Source organism: Gobio gobio (assembly GCF_949357685.1).
Source record: "Gobio gobio genome assembly, chromosome: 22".
NCBI classification, from domain to species: Eukaryota; Metazoa; Chordata; class Actinopteri; order Cypriniformes; family Gobionidae; genus Gobio; species Gobio gobio.
Genome location: NC_137118.1, coordinates 4,198,053 through 4,218,984, shown reverse-complemented (window position 1 = coordinate 4,218,984; position 20,932 = coordinate 4,198,053). Strand labels below are relative to the sequence as shown.

Here is a 20,932-nt window from a genome sequence, read left to right as displayed (position 1 = left end):
GTCACATAGCAGCTTTTAGACATTGTTCTGTTTTTTGTTATAAGTACGAAATGACAAGGAGGCAGCCTCACACAATACAAAGTCAATGGAGAGCATTGGATTGTTTACCCCCCCGGTGTGGGCGTGGCCTAAATACGCTCTGTCTCTATTAGGCTAAATTGATCACCCATTATCAACAATAAAATGCTGCCACACTAATTTATTAACCTTTTGAAGCATTAAAGGCAGGGTAGGCGATAGGGTCGCAACAACTAGTCGATGAAATCGATAATAAAAATCATCGATAATGATTCTCATTATCAATTAGTCTGGTCTGCTCTCTGTACTCAAAGCTTCCACCAGTCGCAGTACAGCACTGAATAACGCATTTCTATGGACAAAATGTGCATCTAGAAATAGTGGAAACAGAGTGAGCTGATCCAGGAAAGGTACATGATCCTAGTGCCCTAAACATGAGAATTGTTTATCATAAAGGGATAGTTCACCCAAAAATGAAAATTAGCCCATGATTTACTCACCCTCAAGTCATCCGAGGTGTATATGACATTATTCTTTCAGGCAAATAAAATCCGAGTTATATTAAAAATGCTCTGGCTAATCCAAGCTTTATAATGGCAGTAATAGTTGCTTGGTTTTTGAAGTCCATAAAAAATGCATCTGTCAAATAACGTGCTCCACACGGCTCCGGGATGTTAATAAAGGCCTTCTGAAGCGAATCGATGCGTTTGTGGAAGAAAAATATCCATATTTAAAAATGTATTTAATTTTTTTCTATGGCTCTGCATCAGCCATCGCTGCGCCATAACTTCCGGCGAATAAGGCCAAAATACATGCAAAATACCGGCGCGATCATAGATATATACATACATGCCTGCGAATGAGGCATCTACGTATATATATCTTTGATCGCGCCAGTATTTTGACCTTATTCGCCGGAAGTTATGACGCTGGGAATACTAGATGACATTCGTCTGATAAGAGGTAAAAAAATAACATAAATACTGTTGGGTTTCTCGCAGAAACTGATCGTTTTCGTGTCTTAAGACATCAATGTGTTGCCACGAGCCGCATGGTTTAATAAGGATTCGTATGTCTATGTGTTTTTACTCTCATTGCTCTCATACTCTAAGATATCCCCATTGACATCATTACACGACTATCACACTGCAACGGTTGGAGTTCAAAATCTTAATTTGTGTTCTGCTGAAGAAACAAAGACATCTACATCTTGGATGGACATTTTTTGGGTGAACTATCCCTTTAAGCTTCAAGCGAATGCCTTAGCGTTTAACATACCCTGTCATGCACTTTGACAGATGTGTGTGCGTCTGCGTCCTCAGCGCAAAACGTTCATTTTACAGGTTATATCCACTGATCTATATAGAGAACAGTAGTTATATCCTCATCTGTATTTGCATTTTGCTTGACAGTCTGTGTTAAACTTCACTGAACAAGCGCCGGCGTGGTATTACCCTGTTTTTGTTTGTCTTATTCGATGTAAAACCATGGTTAATTTATGTAAGGGTAGATATATTCACTATGTATGTATTCATACCACTCAGCTGGCTTGTTGTTTGAAGGACAGCATTGGGCAGGATGTGGAATAATGTGTTTTGTCACTAAAATAAAAAAAACTGGCTTTTTATCCGATTAATCAAAAACATTATCGGCCAACTAATCAATTATCAAAATAATAGCCCTAGTAGGCGGTTATCAAGCGGCAACCTCCCGCAGTTTCTCTTGAAGCCAATACAGACTCCAGAAGGAGCAGAATCTCATTGAGCTCATGTTAAAATGCCCAACTTTACAGCAGAAGAACACATGTTTACAGTCTGGGACAAATTGTGTTTTTGGTCTATACGGCTAATTTTGCCCTTCATGACGACTGTGAGGAGGGTGAATTTTTTTATAACTCATTCGTTTACATTATATAAAGCCTTAAAGTTCTGGATAATTAAGGGCGTGGCCACTTTGAGTGACAGGTGGATTGCCGTTTGTCTGCTGTCTGTTAGTCATCGCATCACCTCAGCTCCGCCCACGTCCCGCCTCTTTGCCCATTTTCTGTTATCCGGGAGTGATGCGCTGCCAAGATGGCGACGGGCAGCTCGTCCCTACTTTACACTTCAGAACTGCTCATCAGAATCCTATGGGAGACGTCACGGACACTACGTCCATATTATTTTACAGTCTATGGCGGTTATGCTGGTTTAAAGTCTCTTCACATCCTGATAGCATCACTAAGTTAATGGTCTAAATGTATTTATATGTATAAATATATCGTCTGTGGAAGGTGTAGGACCATAAAATGTTCGTCCAATCATTGCCTTCGGTCCGATGTCGCTGCCTGTCAACTAGGGTTGTGTACCGAACTCTGTACTTTTAAGGGCACCGACCGAATTACGTTGGTGCTACAGAGTACCAATTCACATTAAGCTAGTGTCTGTGAATATTAAATACAATACAACATTTCATAGAAAGTTTTTATGAATTCAATTAGTTACAGTAAGTAGATAGTATCCTACTATTAACAGGTAAATATTACAGTATACAAACATCACAGACAATGGCAGACAGCGACCAAGGCAGCTCTGGCATAATGTCAATAACACTGCTATAAATGACTTACAGTTTCTGTACAGTTATTGAGAGAAACATCCCTAAAGTACCAAAAAAAGGTACCGTTGGGTATTGGCAACGAACTGGTACCCAACTCTAAACCGCCTTTTATAGTTCCCCCTGAACCAAAACGAGCTCATGCTGCGTTCATACCGGAAACCCGTGACGTTATACTCGAAGCGGTTCACGACTCGAATTTATGTGTTTCAATGGCAACACTATCAACGGCGAAATAAGTCTGCAGCAGTCAGGTGGTACAGGTCAGTGCTCTAAGTTGTTTATGATTATTGTAATGTAATGTGCTTTGAGACATGAGGTATTTTAACGCCGTCTCTTTGGGGGAGGCGTGGCTTTGGAGACGCTCTGAAGGGAGGGTGGGATCTCATGCTTTCAAAGCTAGCTTGCTATTGCTAGCCTCTCGGAAAATTGCCTACCCTACCTTTTAATGATTAAATCACAGACGACAAAAAAAACTTCACTGTAAATAAGCATATATTCAGTCTTTTTTTCTCTTATTTTTACCAGTGCACCACATCTGTTTAGGTTAGGCTCACCTGATCCGCTGTAATTAGAGGTTCTTCACTCAGAAAACTGGCATTTTCATTCTTCTCGTTCATCTCATCCTCATCTTTTTCATGTATCTTTAAAGCCAAGACAATGAAATGCTTTCACAACATGTTTAGGAGCATTAGCAGTATCAATAGGATAAGATGGTAGAGAGTAATGGCTCCATATAGTTCCATTACGCTCGCTGGTAATGTGCTGAGGAGAGTGCTTTCAAATGTAGCTTACATAGCTCTACTAGCCCGCATTAATGTACAACAAAAACTTGACTTCTCATCTACTGTACTTCACTGCTAAAACTAGTCAAAATCGAACACTATTAGATTACCCAGAGTCATCTAACCAATCACGTTGGTTGATAATCAGCATCTACATCTTACATGATGACAAAATATAAAGAAAATACATAAATGTCAGCCGATCAGTCATGGTGACATTATTCAGAGCGTCTGTGGGATTTTTTTTTTTTTTTTTGTGATGTCTGAACTATTTATTGCAAAGCATGTGACCAGCTGAATGCCAGGGAAAGTAGATCAGGTTGGGCTTTTGGCAGCGAGTGACTGTATTTGCTGTCCATTTGGCATAAACATACCACACCCTGAATCAAGAGGGCAAGGCTGTGCTCTCAGATAGTGCTGCAGGAAATAAATGCCTTTTCAATTAAGAGAAAGTGTTTTTCGTTGGCCAGTGCTTCAATGGTAATTTCTTTAAAAACTTTATTCAGTTCCATTAATATATATATAATTTATATTATTATCAAACTACCCTAACTAAAATTAATGGATTGATATTATTAAAGGGTTAGTTCACCCAAAAATGAAAATTCGGTCATTAATTACTTACCCTCATGTCGTTCGACACCCGTAAGACCTCCGTTCATCTTCAGAACACAAATGAAGATATTTTATCAGCAGTTTGGATCGGCAAATTTCAGCAGTTTGGCGGTTTGACATGCGATCCGAATCATGATTCGACTCACTGATTCATAACGCTTCGAAGCTTCATGATGCCGTGTTTTGAAATCGTCATCACTATATAAGTCGTTATTTAGGGTTTTTTGTGCACAAAAACTATTCTCTTCACTCCATAAAGTTATTGTAGACCCACTGTAGTGAGATGGACTTTGTAACGACGTCTTTAGTACCTTTTAAGGGTCTTGAGAGTGTAAAGTGCATTGTGCCAATGGAGGCCTTTCAGAGCCATCAGATTTACACTCAAATATCTTCATTTGTGTCTGAAGATGAACGGAGGTCTGACGGGTGTCCAACGACATGAGGGTAAGTAATTCATGACAGAATTTTCATTTTTGGGTGAGCTAACCCTTTAACATAAGATATTAATGACAATATCAAAATTGCTGAGTATTAAAGGGGCTATATGTAGAATTCAGAAATCCTTGTTTTTAGCAACACTGGTGGCCATTAAATGAACTGCAGCCATCATTGCTTGTGTATAGTCATCCTGTAGTGAAATTCAAGTTTTTAATGTTGTTTGTGTGTCTATGTGATGTTTTTAAGGAGTTAGTTCACCCAAAAATGAAAATTCTGTCATTAATTACTTACCCTCATGTCGTTCGACACCCGTAAGACCTCCGTTCATCTTCGGAACAGAAATTAAGATATTTTAGTTGAAATCTGATGTCTCTGAAAGTCCTCCATTGGCTCAATGGTACTCTACACTGTCAAGACCCTTAAAAGGTACTAAAGACGTCGTTACAAAGTCCATCTCACTACAGTGGTTCTAAAATAACGTTATGAATCGGCGACAATAGTTTTTGTGCGCAAAAAAACCCTAAATAACGTCTTATATAGTGATGACGATTTCAAAACAAAGCATCATGAAGCTTCGAAGCGTTATGAATCACTGAGCCGAATGATGATTCGGATCGCGTGTCAAATCGCCAAACTGCTGAAATTTGGCGATTCAAACCGCTGAATCGACTCAGTGATTCATAACGCTTCGAAGCTTCATGATGCTTTGTTTTGAAATCGTCATCACTTTGTAAGTCATTATTTAGGGTTTTTTTGCGCACAAAAACTATTGTCGCCGATTCATAAAGTTATTTTAGAACCACTGTAGTGAGATGGACTTTGTAACGACGTCTTTAGTACCTTTTAAGGGTCTTGACAGTGTAGAGTACCATTGAGCCAATGGAGGACTTTCAGAGACATCAGATTTCAACTAAAATATCTTAATTTCTGTTCCGAAGATGAACGGAGGTCTTACGGGTGTCGAACGACATGAGGGTAAGTAATTAATGACAGAATTTTCATTTTTGGGTGAACTAACCCTTTAATATGCCTTAAGACAAACCATGTGCAAGTTAACACCATTCCTGAGTATTTTCTCTTTAAAACTGCAGTGAACCAAAGACACGGTTTGAAATCGCTGGTGTTTCTGACATCACAAACTACCTTGTAACCAATCACGTCACATGTGGGCGGAGCTTTAGCATATCATTAACTATTCTCTGAGTCTCAAGAGAAGCAGGTTATCACGGTATATTCTTCTGTTGATATGAAAAATCATGTACTTTTATCAATATAGCGTGTGAATTATGATGTATATTACGATGTTATGATGAACTATATGCCTTTCTCCACTGACGGTCTGTTATGTTCAAAGCGTTTCTAAGGATGCTGAGACTGAGATGGTGAACGGGAACATGGTTTGTGTAACATTAGACACACATTATTAACTGCAAAAGGCTAATCATATTAATGAGCGTTATGTGTCTGAAGTTGTAAAGAGCGATACCATTGTGCAGCGTTTACTACAGGCCGACTGTATTTTTGAGCTTGTGCGAGTAAGTATGGGCGGGGCTAATTTGCATATTCATGAATCTGTGTATACTAAACGAAGCAAGGAGTTAAAAAAAAATTTTCAAATGAAAAAAACTTTGAAAAATGTAATTTTGGTGATCAAAGATGAGTTTTAAGGGATAAAATGATTGACTATTTACATAAAAGAGACTGAACGCGATTCAATGCCTTGATATAAAGTAAAAGAAGTAAAAATATCTTGCAGTGATATACTGTTAGCGAACATCCAGACGCCGTCCATGAATAAATGAATATTTACAATAAATATGTCCTCTTAACAACAAAATAAAGTAAAATGTCAGCGGTGAGAAATTTAATCATAGTGATGTGGATATGTTTGCACCGGCTCTGCAATTCACCGGCATCATGTCGACAGAAGAGGTTATTAAAATGACACTGTTTTGATAGTTTGATTATAGAGTATATTTGAGACTATAGATCTGACTATGTGAGGCTGTAGTTTAAATGAACCCCTTTTCTTTGCATTACACAATGACTTTACAGTACAGAAAAGCTGTTTTGCATTATCCTGGAAGCATTTGTTTCATGTTTCATAGAACGGAAGAGAGGCTCTCGGGAGCACATGCAAATGCCACATCCTTTTGTTCTTCACACAAAAATCCACCTACAGGCTTTCATAGACAACCTAGGAAGTCGGGAAAGGTGTTGTTTTTTTAAGTTTCGTTCCAAACTGTTCATACATTGTCAATAATATAGCAATTATTAATGCATGAAAATGCGTACATATAGCCCCTTTAAAAGAAAACGTTGTGTCCTTACCATTTTTTGGTACTATAAACATAACTTGTAGTCATGTCCTATAACACTAATCTATACAGTAACCCTGCAGGAAATACAAATCCATTATCATGTCAACAGCTTGAAAGATATCAGAGGAGAGCAGATGTTTACCTCCTGATCTGAGAGGTTGCCATTCAGTGTTTCTGAGGTGGGGTCATCCCAGCTGGACACAGAGGAGGGGATGTAGTTGTCAGTCAGAGCATCCCACACGCTACAAAAACACATGCATGGACATTTATATACACAATGTTCCAACCGACACACAATGAATATGGAACAAATGACACTTATGGATTAGTTCACTTCAAAATGAACATTTCCTGATAATTTCCTCACCCCCGTCTCATCCAAGATGTTCATGTCTTTCTTTCTTTTCTACGTTTTTTGAGGAAAACATTCCAGGATTTTTCTCCACATAATGGACTTCAATGGGAACCAACAGTTGAAGGTCCAAATCAATGCAGTTTCAAAGGAAGGGCTTCAGAGGCTCTGACCAATCCCAGACGAGGAATAGAGTCTAATCTAGACAAACCATTGTCATTTTCTAAAAAAACAAAAAAACATTTATATATTATTTAACCACAAATGCGTGACTTGTGTTGTTCTTCTTCACGCCGTATGACATCATCACGGTGGAAAGTACCGAACCAGTGCGGAAAAACTCCATCTCATGTTCTCCTCCAACTTTAAAATTGTCCAACATCGTTGTTTTACCTTTATTTCTGTAAAGGCCGTTTGATTTCGTTTTAACAGTGGGTCGGTACTTCCACCTACGTCACGCGTGACCTTTCCGCCATGATGATGTCATACGTTGTGAGGAAGAACAACACAGAAGTCGCGCATTTGTGGTTAAAAAGTATATACATTTTTTAGAAAATGATGATGGTTTGTCTAGATCAGACTCTATTCCTCGTCTGGGATCAGAGCCTCTGATGCCCTTCCTTTGAAACTGCATTGATTTGGACCTTTAACCGTTGGTTCCCATTGAAGTCTGTTATGCGCAGAAAAATCCTGGAATGTTTTCCTCAAAAAACTTCATTTCTTTTCAACAGAAGAAAGAAAGACATGAACATCTTGGATGAGACGGGGGTGAGGAAATTATCAGGAAATGTTCATTTTGAAGTGAACTAATCCTTCAAGAAAAGGCATTCTTTAACAATGACTTTAATAACTTATTTGTATTAATGTTGTCACTGATAGGGTGAACAGACGTTTTTCCCAGGACAGTCCCGTATTTCAGCTCTATTTTTAGTGTCCTGACTTATTATGAAAAAAAAATCATATTTCTTCTTTCCTAAATTGTCTTTGCTAAGTGCTCATATTAAAGCGAGTAGCAGTCTTCTGTCACGCGAGAATAGCCTAATCAAAAGGTAGCCAATCTCGTCATAGTATATTTTGGAGAAAAAATTACCAACCAATCACAATTCGTTATTGATTAACTTGCCGTTAGTGATATTAGAGAGTGAGGAGGAGATCAAGTCAGATGCCAAGATGTCAAAGAAGCATGTGTACATTTAACAAGGGTCTTCAAAAAGAGTTATTATGACAGTAAGTTGTGAAAAATTAACTCGATGTGGTATCGTACTGAATGACACACACCAGAAGCGCTCTCAGACTGTGCATAATCCCGAAATCATGCGCAATCATGTGGAGTATCTCACACAAATACAGTCGGTTATGGCGTAAACCGCTCTGAAAACCGGATATGTGTCAATATAGTGGATCCTAACATCCGGTCTTAAAGTGACAGCAGCCTAAAATACCTGTCTGTGTCATTAATTTTAAAGGAAAATACTTTTTTTTTTGAAAATAGGCTCATTTTCTTCATTTTCGAATCCATTCAGCCGATCTCCTTTTAGCGTAGCACTTTTAGCATAGCTTAGCGTAATATCATTGCGCCGCTGCACTCATGGTATGGCAACAAAGTTCCTTCATTATTACGCAGGAATGAGAGTATAGTTCCTACCCATATTGGTCTAGAAAATCACAACTTTTCATTTTCCGTCGGTCTTAGTACACGATGTAACTACAGAAGAGTCAAGTTTTAAATGGGAAAAATATGGAAACTCTTTGGTCATTTTTGAGCGAGATGCTAACGGTCTAATCAGATTCAATAATCTATGCTAAGCTATGCTAAAAGTGCTTCCGCCAGACCTGGAGCTCGGCTGAATGGATTCGAAAACGTTAAAACTCAACTGTTTAACTCTAGGCGAGACGGAAAATTAGCCTACTTTCAAAAAAAGTGGAGTGTTCCTTTAATCTAACAATAAAATATGTTAAATACTGTAAATGTATACATGTTAAATCTGTACCTGAACAACATAGTTTAATTAATCTGTTACTATATTGTATAGTTTTTTTTTATATAACAAATCGTCTCGGTTACGTATGTAACCCTCGTTCCCTGAAGGAGGGAACGGAGACGTACGTCGGAACTGACCGACGAATTGGGATCTGTTTCAGAGACCAATCTACTTCGAGTGTATTAAAAACGAGCCAATGAAGATTGGCATGCGATCACGCATTCCACGCACCGCCCCGCAGCGCGGGTATAAATACGGAAGTGGAAGTGCCGCATACCGTTTTCAACTGAGGAGCCGAGAAGTGTGGCTCGGGCCTTCAGCTGAAGCACAGCACCTGGCGACGGGACGTACGTCTCCGTTCCCTCCTTCAGGGAACGAGGGTTACATACGTAACCGAGACGTTCCCTTTCAGTCGGTCACGTTCGACGTACGTCGGAACTGACCGACGAATTGGGATCCCTACCAAAACGCCAGGGAGCTGGCCCTTCCAGCGCCCTGCCTGAGCTCGCTGAATCACTCCTCTGTTGGAGTGGAAGTCAGGGCTCCGGGCAGGGAAGGACAGTCACTGCTGTTCCTGCAAGACCCACTCAGCGTGACTATTGGATAACGCTGGGAAAGCGTGCCCGTCTCGGGAGATGGTACGCTGCGGAGCCACATCCTTCAATGGAAGGAGAGGTGGAAATACGCATCAGGACTAACCTAACCTAGGGTAGTGCAACTATGGAAATCTCTGGGGTGGACCCAACCTGATCCCAGGGGGGGAAGAACATGCCCAGAGATGACAGAGCGGGCTCTGTCGAGGGAAAGACACGGGGCTAACCGAGTAGTGTAGCAGATACCGTGGAGAATACACATATGGGGTAGCCGTGAGGGGACCGCAACATATGGAACCCAGCCTACACACACGTTCCACAAGCATACGGGTGCAGGCCTGGCGTCAGACGGTCCGCAACGTCTGACACCGCAAGGGTGACGGAGGAACTCGACAGGGTTAGCCGTTTCCGGGGAACACAACTGGAGCAAGAATAGACGCACGTATCCGGCCCGGAGGCGGGAGTGGCGTTGCAAGCCGACACTAGAACGGGTACTTAGCGCTACTGGCCCCGGGGGGCGAGGATGCGGGAAGATACCGGCTCTACACGGAGGCTATAAAATCTAGCGAACGTGTTAGGTGTCGCCCAGCCCGCAGCTCTACAAATGTCTGTCAGCGAGGCACCTTGAGCCAGCGCCCAGGATGAAGCAACACTCCTTGTTGAGTGAGCCCGCACCCCGAACGGGCAAGGTACGTCTTGGGACTGGTAAGCCAAGACAATGGCATCCACTATCCAGGGGGCCAACCTCTGCTTGGAGACAGCCTTTCCCTTCTGCTGACCTCCGTAACAGACGAAGAGCTGCTGTGAGGATCTGAAGCTTTGTGTCCGGTCAACGTAAGCGCGAAGAGCGCGGATGGGACATAAAGCTAGGGCTGGGTCTGCCTCCTCCGAAGGCAGCGCTTGCAGGTTCACTACCTGGTCCCGGAAGGGAGTGGTAGGAACCTTGGGCACATATCCAGGCCGGGGTCTCAGGACAACGTGAGAGTAGGCCGGCCCGAATTCTAGGCACGATTCGTCGACCGAAAGCGCATGCAGGTCCCCCACCCTCTTGATTGAGGCCAATGCGGTCAGGAGGACTGTCTTCATGGACAGGATTTTTAGCTCGACTGACTGCAAAGGCTCAAATGGAGGACCCTGGAGTGCTCTAAGCACCAGGGCTAAGTCCCAAGAGGGTAACGAGGTAGAACGAGGAGGATTTTAGTCTCCTCGCACCTCTGAGGAACCTGACAATTAAGTCGTGCCTACCTACGGATTTACCGTCTACTGCATCGTGATACGCTGCTATTGCAGCGACATACACTTTGAGGGTGGAGGGAGACAGCCGCCGCTCCAACCCATCCTGCAGGAAGGAAAGCACGACGTAATCGAACACTTCCGGGGGTCTTCCTGGCGGGAAGAGCACCAACGACGAACAGGTTCCACTTCAGAGCATAGAGGCGCCTCGTAGAGGGGGCTCTAGCTGAAGCGATGATGTCTACCACAGCTTGCGGTAGGCCATCTAGAACCTCCGCGTCCCGTCCAGGGACCAGACATGGAGTTTCCAGAGGTCTGGACGCGGGTGCCATAGAGTGCCCCGTCCCTGAGAAAGAAGGTCCTTCCTCAGGGGAATCGGCCAGGGAGGGGCTGTCGCGAGGAGTGTGAGTTCGGGGAACCAGGTCCGGTTGGGCCAATAGGGCGCAACTAACAAGACCTGCTCCTCGTCCTCCCTGACCTTGCACAGGGTCTGTGCAAGAAGGCTCACTGGGGGAAACGCATATTTGCGTAGGTCTCGGGGCCAGCTGTGCGCCAGTGCATCTATGCCTAAGGTACCTCCGGTCAGGGAGTAGTACCACTGGCAATGGGTCGACTCCAGTGAAGCAAACAGGACTACCTGCGCAACCCCAAAGTGGTCCCATATCAGCTGGACGCTCCGGGGGTGGAGTCGCCATTCGTCCGGAGGTGTCGACTGGCCAGAGAGCTCGTCGGCTGTCTGGTTCAGCGCACCTGGAAAGTGAATAGCACGAAGTGACCTCACAAACTTCTGACTCCACAGGAGGAGATGGCGGGCGAGCCGGAGCATGCAACGGGAGCGTAGACCACCCTGACGGTTGATGTACGCAACGGCCGCAGTGCTGTCCGAACGGACCAGTACGTGTTTGCCCTGGAGCGGTTTCTTGAACCGGGCCAGGGCAAGACATACCGCCAGAAGCTCTAGGCAATTGATATGCCAACGTAGTTGGGGTCCCGTCCACAGTCCCGAACCTACGTGCCCGTTGTACGTGGCCCCCCAACCCGTGGATGAGGCATCCGTGAAGACCACAGCATGCCTCGACACCTGTTCTAAGGACACACCGGCCCGGAGAAACGAGGGTTCAGACCACGGGTTGAAGGTTTGGCGACAGTAAGGAGTCACTGGGACCCGGTACTGACCGCTGTGCCACGCCCATCTCGGGACTCGGTCGTGTAACCAGCGTTGAAGCGGCCTCATATGAAGCCATCCGAGCGGCGTTACCGCGGCTGCGGATGCCATATGCCCCAGGAGCCTCTGAAAAAGTTTCAGTGGGGCCGCTGTCCTGCCATTGAACGTATTCAAGCAGTTCAACACTGACCGGACGCGCTCCGGAGTGAGGCGCGCCGTCCGGCTGACCGAATCCAGCTCCATACCGAGACAAGAGATCCTCTGCGTGGGACAGAGTTTGCTCTTCTCTCGGTTGACCCGAAGTCCCAACAGGCTGAGGTGACTGAGCACCATGTCCCTGTGTTCGCACAACTACTCCCGAGACTGGGCGAGAATAAGCCAGTCGTCAAGATAGTTAAGTAAGCGAACGCCGCGTTCTCTGAGCGGAACAATGGCTGCCTCTACGCCTTTCGTGGAGACGCGAGGCGACAGGGACAGCCCGAAGGGCTTCAGGTCGATCGCTGCGAACCAATCTTGGGGACGGATGCACTGAAAATTGCGTTTCTGCATTAACATCTTGAACGGGAGCTTGTGCAGGGCCCGATTCAAAATGCGCAGGTCCAAGATTGGTCTTAACCCACCACCTTTCTTGGGTACAATGAAGTAGGGGCTGTAAAACCCCGACCTCATATCGGCTGGAGGAACCGGCTCGATCGCGCCCTTCGCCAGCAGGACATCGATCTCTGACCGCAAGACATGGGCATCCGAGCTCCACACTGAGGTGAAGAGGATGCCCCTGTACTTGGGAGGCCGGCGTGCGACGAATCGCATAGCCGAGTCTGATGGTACAGATGAGCCAGCATGACGGTCCGGGGAGGCCTTTTAGCCAGGCCCCCAGAGACCGAACAAGCAGGATCATCGGCACCACAGACGTACCCGGGGTGAGGCAGCGAGGTGGAGCACTCAGACCCGACTCGGGAGGCCCGGAGGCGGCCCGGAGTGTTGTCTGAGTACTCCAGGTGGGGCAGAGTGTGGGTGAGAAGGCCCGGGGGCGTCCTCGGTGCCCACACTGCTGCCCCCTGGCGAAGGGGGAGAGGGGAGGAAAGGAGTGGCTAGGCCCGGGGGCGTCGCACACTGCCAACCTGACCCTCTCAGAGCCCAGGGAGGGAGGAAACTGCTCTGAGAATGTGGGTACCGCTGGACTCCGGAGAGCCAGCGGCAGGACCGAACCGAAAAAATATTCTCCCCCCGGTCCTCCTCCGGGGGAGGGAGGGGTGCGGACACCTTCTCCCCGAGCAGCTTGCCATCTCGCTGGGCTGCCCGTTCCAGGGCCGCTCGCCCATGTGCTTGCTAGCGGACTCGCGGTATCCTGGACGGGTTGGGCACATCCCCTGCGCCCGGCCACCTGCTGCCCGGGTGGAGGCTGCTGCTTGGCTTAGCAGGGGCGGAGGCGGACGCAGGGGGGGCACCCTCGGCGACAAGCAGATGGAGGTGCTGCAGCCGACGACTGGGTGGAGGCAGCAGCTAGTCGTCGGGGCAGGATGTTTTTTTTTTTTTAAACCTCCATCCACTTCTGGGCCACCGAGAACTGCTGGGCAAGTTCTCAACAGCGTCGCCGAAGAGGCTAGCCTGACAGACAGGGGCGTTGAGGAACCGAACTCTGTCAGGCTCACGCATATCTGCCAGGTCTAGCCCCAGCTTCCTGGACCACTAACGTGGACATCGCCTGACCCAGGGAGCGTGCAGTGACTTCTGTCACCCGGAGAGCGAGGTCCATCACTGCACGCAGTTCCTGCATAACCCCTGAGTCAAGACTACCCTCGTGCATGCAGGAAAGAGGGTAGTGAGAGAGCGAAAAAATTCATACAGATTATGGCCCTTTTGGCGTTCCATATTTTGACACCAAAAGCTCCACACTGCTAAATTCTTCCAATGCACATCCAGGCAGCCACCCTGGAAGGCATGGCTGTCAACACTGAATCTGATTCAGCATGAGCACACACTATTATAGTGGGAAACTCAGCGTCATCATCTCCAGCGCATAACAGCCCTCTCTCCGATGCAGCAATTGACATCTGTCCTCTGCCAGAGCCACAAATGAAATGCTGGGTCCCCCTTTTTTTTTTTTTTTTTTTAAAAAGGACCAGCAATCCCATCTGGGCTACCAGCAGGCATGAGAGACAGTGGGCGTGGCCGCCAGACTCGACGGCACACGGCACGCTGAACGCTCAAGCCCCTATTAAAGGGGCAGAACGAACAACGCGCCGACGTGGCCATGTCCCCATGAGAGAACATGAACCACCCACGAACAAAGTCTCAACATGCTCATGATGCGATAGAGGAGTGGGGGCCCGAAGAGATGTACCCGGCGGGGATGCCCCACTGTAATCCTCAGGTCACCAAGGCTTATTAACCAAAATAATCCTTCTCTGGAGCACCAGAAAAGAAACTAGATCAGGGAATAAGCAAAGGGACTCAACCCCGTTTGAGGTTTCATAGTCTGGACCGCGCATCTAGAGAGCGCCGAGTGACGCGCTGGGTTGCCGTGGCAACCCCCGCTGTCAGCCGGCGCTCGACGGCACACGGCGCGCTGAACGCTCAAGCCCTTACGAGAAAGGGGAGACGAACAACGCGCCGACGTGACCATGCTCTCCTGAGAGAGCATGAATCACCCACGAAAGCAATCTCACATGTTTATATGTGAGAGAGATCGTGGCCGTCAAATGAGGACAGGAAACAACCGCATCCAGAAACACACGGTTTGAATGACATCTTGAAAAAGACGCAGGGTCAAACCGTGTTGCTCTTTTAGTGATAGAGAGAAGAGAGAACCGCTCCAACAAGTGCCGAGGCACACAGGGGAATAGCCGCGGCTCACAGTGGTTTAAAGGTGCAAGCCCACTGTAAGCACTCAGAGGAAACGCCCAGCGAACCGACAGATTTCTTCTGCTCGCGACCACCGCTGTAAAGCGCCGTCACACCGACACTGGAACAGGTAAGCTGATCTTCTCGTAGAGACTCGTTTAGTTTGTGTAAACACACTCTTCGTAGGAACATGTAATGCTCGGCTCCGAAGTTGAAAGCGGTATGCGGCACTTCCACTTCCGTATTTATACCCGCGCTGCGGGGCGGTGCGTGGAATGCGTGATCGCATGCCAATCTTCATTGGCTCGTTTTTAATACACTCGAAGTAGATTGGTCTCTGAAACAGATCCCAATTCGTCGGTCAGTTCCGACGTACGTCGAACGTGACCGACTGAAAGGGAAATAAAATTAACTATATGTGACACTGAACCACAAAGGTTTTTTTTCACAGGGTACATTTTTCCATCTGAAAGCTGAATAAATAAGATTTCCACTGATGTATGGTTTGTTAGGACAATATTTGTCTGAGACTATTTGAGAATCTGGAATCTGAGGGTGCAAAAAAATCGAAATATTCAGAAAATCTCCTTTAAAGTTGTCCAAATGAAGTCCTTAGAAATGCATATTACTAATAATAATAATAATACATTTTTGATATATTTACGGTAGGAAATATCAAACAAAATATCATCATGGGACATGATCTTAATATCCTAATGATTTTTGGCATAAAAGAAAAATGGATAATTTTGACCTACACAATGTATTGTTGGTTATTGCCACAAATATACCCGTGAGAAAGCAGGACTGGTGTTGTGCTCCAGGGTCACACATATTTTTATCATGGAATAAAATTTCTCATATCATAAAATAAGGGAAATATCCGTCCCGTCCCGTTTTCCACCATGAGAAATCGGGTCACCCTACACTTTATATGCATTTGTGCTCAAAGGTGATGCTACAACATGTTTAAGATGCTCTTTAAGTAGCTGCTTTCCATGTTTATATAACCGGGCTAGTGACAATGCTTTCTTTCTCTTTTCTATCTATTCATCTACATACTGAAATTACTCTCCACACTTTCTTTGTGCCTCTGTCTAGTCATCCAGGGAACAAGTGGCCATTCAAAGTGTGCTGATCTCTGAGGGCATACAGACGCAAGCCTACCAGCCTCCATTCCAGCCCTGCAACAACACCAAACTGGTACAGACTCGTCGTCTACCCATATGTCATTGTCTGAAGGAGTTTAATTTCTGTCTACTGTCGGAAGATCTCTGAAGGCAACATCTTATCTAGAATATGTACCAAGCGTGGCTTAAAAAAAAAAATCGGAGAATTGCAGCAGGCTCATTCCTGCGATCCGTCAGATGCGCAGCCATAGGCTGAATTCTAGCGCAAGGACAGATTTGTGTCTGAATTCAAGCCAAGAACAAAAGCCACAGGCAATGAGAACACATCACAGCAGGAAACGCAGAAAATAACATGCTAACAAATCATAAATCAACAGCTTATTTGCAGCACAAGCGTACTGAGCAAGATGCTCAAATACTGGAAATCCCCAAAAACATACTCGTTTTATCTCTTGTAAGGCTACAAACATGACATTTAAAGCAAATGCAATAGTGTCAAGCTACTTTTTTTTATTTTCTTCCAATATTTGTGTCTATTTTTGCCATTAGAGTCCCAATCAGGGATGTTTTGACATGCATGTGCGCTATATTTAGATTTTTTTTTGTCCTGTTTTGCGAGAGGCAGATTTGACAGCAAAGACAGAATGACAGGCTGCCAGCGCAGACAAGTCAGGACAAACAAAAGCACTGAGGCGTATAAAAATTTGCTGAATAATTCACGGCCAAACCACGGACACATGCACACAGACAGACGCTGGCGATGGACAAAGGGTGTTTTTATACAGTTTGATTGGCAGGGCTGTTGGCAAAGAGACATGTCCTGACTTCTGATTGGCAGAGAAACTGGATGGGCATATTTATCAGCACAGTGATAACAGTATCCAGGGCTCGCCGGTGCGACCATTTCACTCGCATTTGCAATTAAAAATAGATGCGTGCACACTGTAAAATGTATTTTGGAGCACCTGTGCGAATAAAGTTCTCTTATATGTAAGTCTTCAATGCCATAAATGCTATAACAAGCGTCTTAATAATCATTTTAAGGCGTCTTATATTTGGGGGATGGAAAAACATCAATCGTGACACTGTCTAATGTGATTATTAAACTTCAGAAGGCTATGATTTCATTAAATAAACGTGAGCGCTTAACGTTTCAAAGCCTATAGGCGGCGCTGTTGTGCATTCCACAGGCTCGACCAATCAGTGAAAAGCACATTTATGCCAAGCGAATGCTTATGAGCTAATGCTGATCGATTATGACAGTGTTTATACTGTAATATGTTTGTGAGATCGCATATTTTATCTCCTCGTCTGAATTTGAACAAGCTCCTGTAATAATAAAGCATAGACATTTCAAAATAAGAGTCCCGGTGTATTTCAGGCTTGTTTATTAACCTCTTAACTGTCACCGTCCCGCTAGCGGGACGCCTGGCACTCTTTTTTGATCGCCTTTTTTTCGTATAATATATTTTAGTAATTATCATAAATTAGGTATCATTCGAAAGCTTACGAACTCAAAATTCATCCTGTGAAAACCGTTTTGAAATTGGACGTTGCGTTACCATGGAAATGGTACTTTAAATTATTTTAGCAGGCTCCTCCCCCTAGTGGGCGGCGTCATGTTTCATATTACAACATTTATTTTAACGACTTTATAATCAAAATCTTTTCTAATCTTGACACATATCGTCGGAAAGGTCTGAGTCTCAAGGGTTCATATTTGGGGACCGTTTTGTGATGGAAGTGACATTTGGACAGAAAATTACAGGAAAATGCATCAAAAAAACAATCAATGGAATTTCAATGACACCCGGTGGCTGTTTGGGGTACAGCGCCCTAAACAACATCTCATGGGAACTTCAATTTTCGTGATATCAACTTCAAATTTGAAACACAACTTGGTTAGACATATGGCTTTGATTTTATAGTAATTTTAGATTAAAACATTTTTGTAAAATATATATTTTATATAAAATAAAAAATATTTAGTACAGTATTTTTTATTTACAGTAAATTTAAACTTCCATTACTTTTTCATACTTTCATATTTTGAATTGCTTTCACTTCAGCCGAGTGTCTGCTTTAAAACAAGACCAAACTTAGGTCTATATTCCTAAGCATTCTTGAATTACAGCCCTTTAAGTTTGGATTGTGCATTTTCATGTGTATTCTCAAAAAGGGGGGTGACAGTTAAGAGGTTAAATAAAAGTCAAGCAGTGTGTCCACCCCGGTTATTATTTGGTTACACAAACTGTATGTCATTTAATTTAATTTCTATTTAATTTAAAGTAAGCGATTGTAGCTTCTGTCTTGGACGCCCCATCACAGGAAGGAAAGACTAAAAATTTGACGCATATTATTAAATATATAGATTTTACTAGTATCAGTGTTATTATAGTTATTATCAGTGTTTTACAAAAACTAAAACCATAAAAAAATCTCTACTTATGTTAACTACCATAAAATAAAATATAAACAACTTATTTTCATTTAGTTTCATTAACCTGATGTACCAAACTAAAACTGAAATAGAAGAAAAAAGACAAAACAACAGAATTATTAAAATTTGAACAAAAATTAAAATGAAAGAATTAAATTGAATTCAAAATATTAACAAAATCTATATAGTATCTCAGAGATACTAAAATAACACTAGTATGGCACTGTTACAGTGTGTTTTATATATATAAATGCAGAAATGGTTCTAAATGCGCTCCTAAATTTTTCAACTTAAGAGCACAGGTGCACCCTGGGAAAAAGTAAGCGTCAAGCCCTGCATACATTTATCTGGTGGTGCTTAATGATGGAAAAACGTGAAGCCAATTGCATCAAACTGCACAGTTCACAAATTCATCTACCCACATGCATTTGGAGGAAGCGTGACAGAAAAGATCTTGCTTACTCTTCATCTTGAAGCCTTTCCTCATCCTCCTCGGCGTGAGATTGGTTGCGTACGGGTGCCAGGCCTTCTGTCTTGGTGTTGTAATTGTGGAAGCACACGTTCAGCTTCTCGTCAAATTCGTTGACCAGGTCCTCCATGGACTTGAAGCTCATCATCTCGGAGAAGTTCTCGAGCTCGGAGAAGTCTTCGCGGCACAGCGGGGCCAGAGGGATTGTTTTGTGAGGCCGGCAGGAAGGATGCTCGGATTCGAGCTCCTCCATCTTGCAGGGCCGCAGATCCTCGAATTCCTCATCCAGGCACACCAGAGGAGCCTCCATCGTCACGTGGAGCTCAGACGATCCCTGATGATACACATAATAATCGTCAATATGTCATCTCAAATCACCAGCTAAAGCATAAAACGCTGAAAGTGGATCGTTTTACAGCTAAAACTGTATTTGAATATGAAGTTATATAACAGTAATGGCTTCCTCAGAGTCAAGAACATTGTGTGAGGCTTGTTTCTCAGATGACATCCCATTAAATTAATTTTGTTCTCTTCCACTAAGCAAGCATGCAGCACAAATGACTGCACTTCGCTCAAGCAGAGTGAAAGTAATTGTGTTTAATTTGGTTGATTCAGCAGAACCTCTGGGATTTTTCCCAATGAATTCTGGGACTGTGAGGGAGTCAGAGCCAAACAGCAATTATAGCTAACGCTCATTCAAATTCACTTTCATAAAATCATAAATGCTGACGTGTGTACAGTAGTGTACTTTTTCTGCCTTATAATACACTCAATATCGATTTAAAATATTAACATTTATTTTAAGCAAATTAAATACTACAATATGAGTGTTTCTAGGCAAAAACGCATTTTCTGATTTACCAAAACAGACGCCATCGAGTTCAGTCAGTCCCTCAGTTCGCGCTTGCATATGTTTACACTATAAAATCTAGCAAAATACAATACTTATTTTTTTTTTGTACAATTATCTTATAGCCTAGCCGTTTTTAATAGTATGGACAGTTGAATAGGAACCCAACCTCATTATACTTAATAAATATATTTGCTTCTTCTTAGCCTAAGGCTGTGTGTTCACCAAAGCATTTTTATTTCGGCTGAAAACGTCTCGCTGTGGGCGCTTGAGAGCGTTTTTTTTTTTTCAGATTAGACTCTTTGCTTGTGATGATATGGGATATCTGTGGAAGTGTTACTAGTATATCAACCCTCAAGCTTGGCAATAGAATCGCCTTTGGCTAGTACATTTTTTTGTTTAGTCGCCAGACTGATATACTTATATATATATACAACCAAATGTATCAATATCTTTGTAAAATGGCACAGCTTTTTAAATATCTGAACGTAGGCTAAATGCTTAACATCAGTCAGCATTAGACTATGTTATGATATTATGAAAATCAAGCACTATTTAATGATAGAACTTTATTACAACTAAAACTGTTTGAAAGCATGGATTAATGCATATTTGTCATTTAACTGAACTTTGGACTGGTGGTGGTGCTTAAGATATTGTTGGTGTTTCTGTAAAAAAATGTATACTTGTAATTATATTATATTATTAAAAGATAATAATAATAATAATAATAATACTAATTATACTACTAATAACAGTATACAACGCACTAAGGATTGATGAGCTGCTGGGTTCATGAATATTAATCACGTTGACAGCATTCGCTCAAACTGATTTGCTGAAATCAAAACAGGGACAGGAAAAGATGAGCGCCAGCCAATGAGATTGCGGTCTGCACATTAGTTCCGCCCACTACCAGAAAAAAAACGGCATATCTTCTGCTTGTTTTTTAATGCTGAATAATTCCAAATGAACTCCGTTATTTTGACTGGAAAATACAACAAAGAATTATTATTTAATCGCCCAGAGTGACGATTTACTCGCATTTGCGAGTGTTTTACTCGCATTGTAGAGGGTTGTATATCATTTGGGGATTTTTCAG

At 43.5% G+C, this 20,932-nt stretch overlaps 1 protein-coding gene across 9 annotated transcripts in view; it reads right to left on the bottom strand.

Annotated features, from left to right (window-relative positions):
• fez1 (fasciculation and elongation protein zeta 1 (zygin I)) overlaps nucleotides 1-20,932 on the bottom strand; it is a gene marked incomplete at its 3' end in the record, with an annotated part of 34,403 nt that overhangs the window by 10,165 nt on the left and 3,306 nt on the right. For 3 of the 9 annotated variants that reach the window (XM_079804585.1, XM_079804584.1, XM_079804586.1), the window contains exons 2-4: nucleotides 18,974-19,314; nucleotides 6,915-7,014; nucleotides 3,171-3,257 (exon numbers count right to left, since the gene is read on the bottom strand). In XM_079804585.1, coding sequence (XP_079660711.1) covers nucleotides 3,171-3,257; nucleotides 6,915-7,014; nucleotides 18,974-19,290 — 504 coding nt within the window. In that variant the 5' untranslated portion in view covers nucleotides 19,291-19,314. Of the gene's footprint in view, nucleotides 1-3,170; nucleotides 3,258-6,914; nucleotides 7,015-18,969; nucleotides 19,315-20,932 lie in introns of those variants that run through there. The other 6 variants (XM_079804587.1, XM_079804589.1, XM_079804590.1 and 3 more) reach the window with 4 other exon arrangements.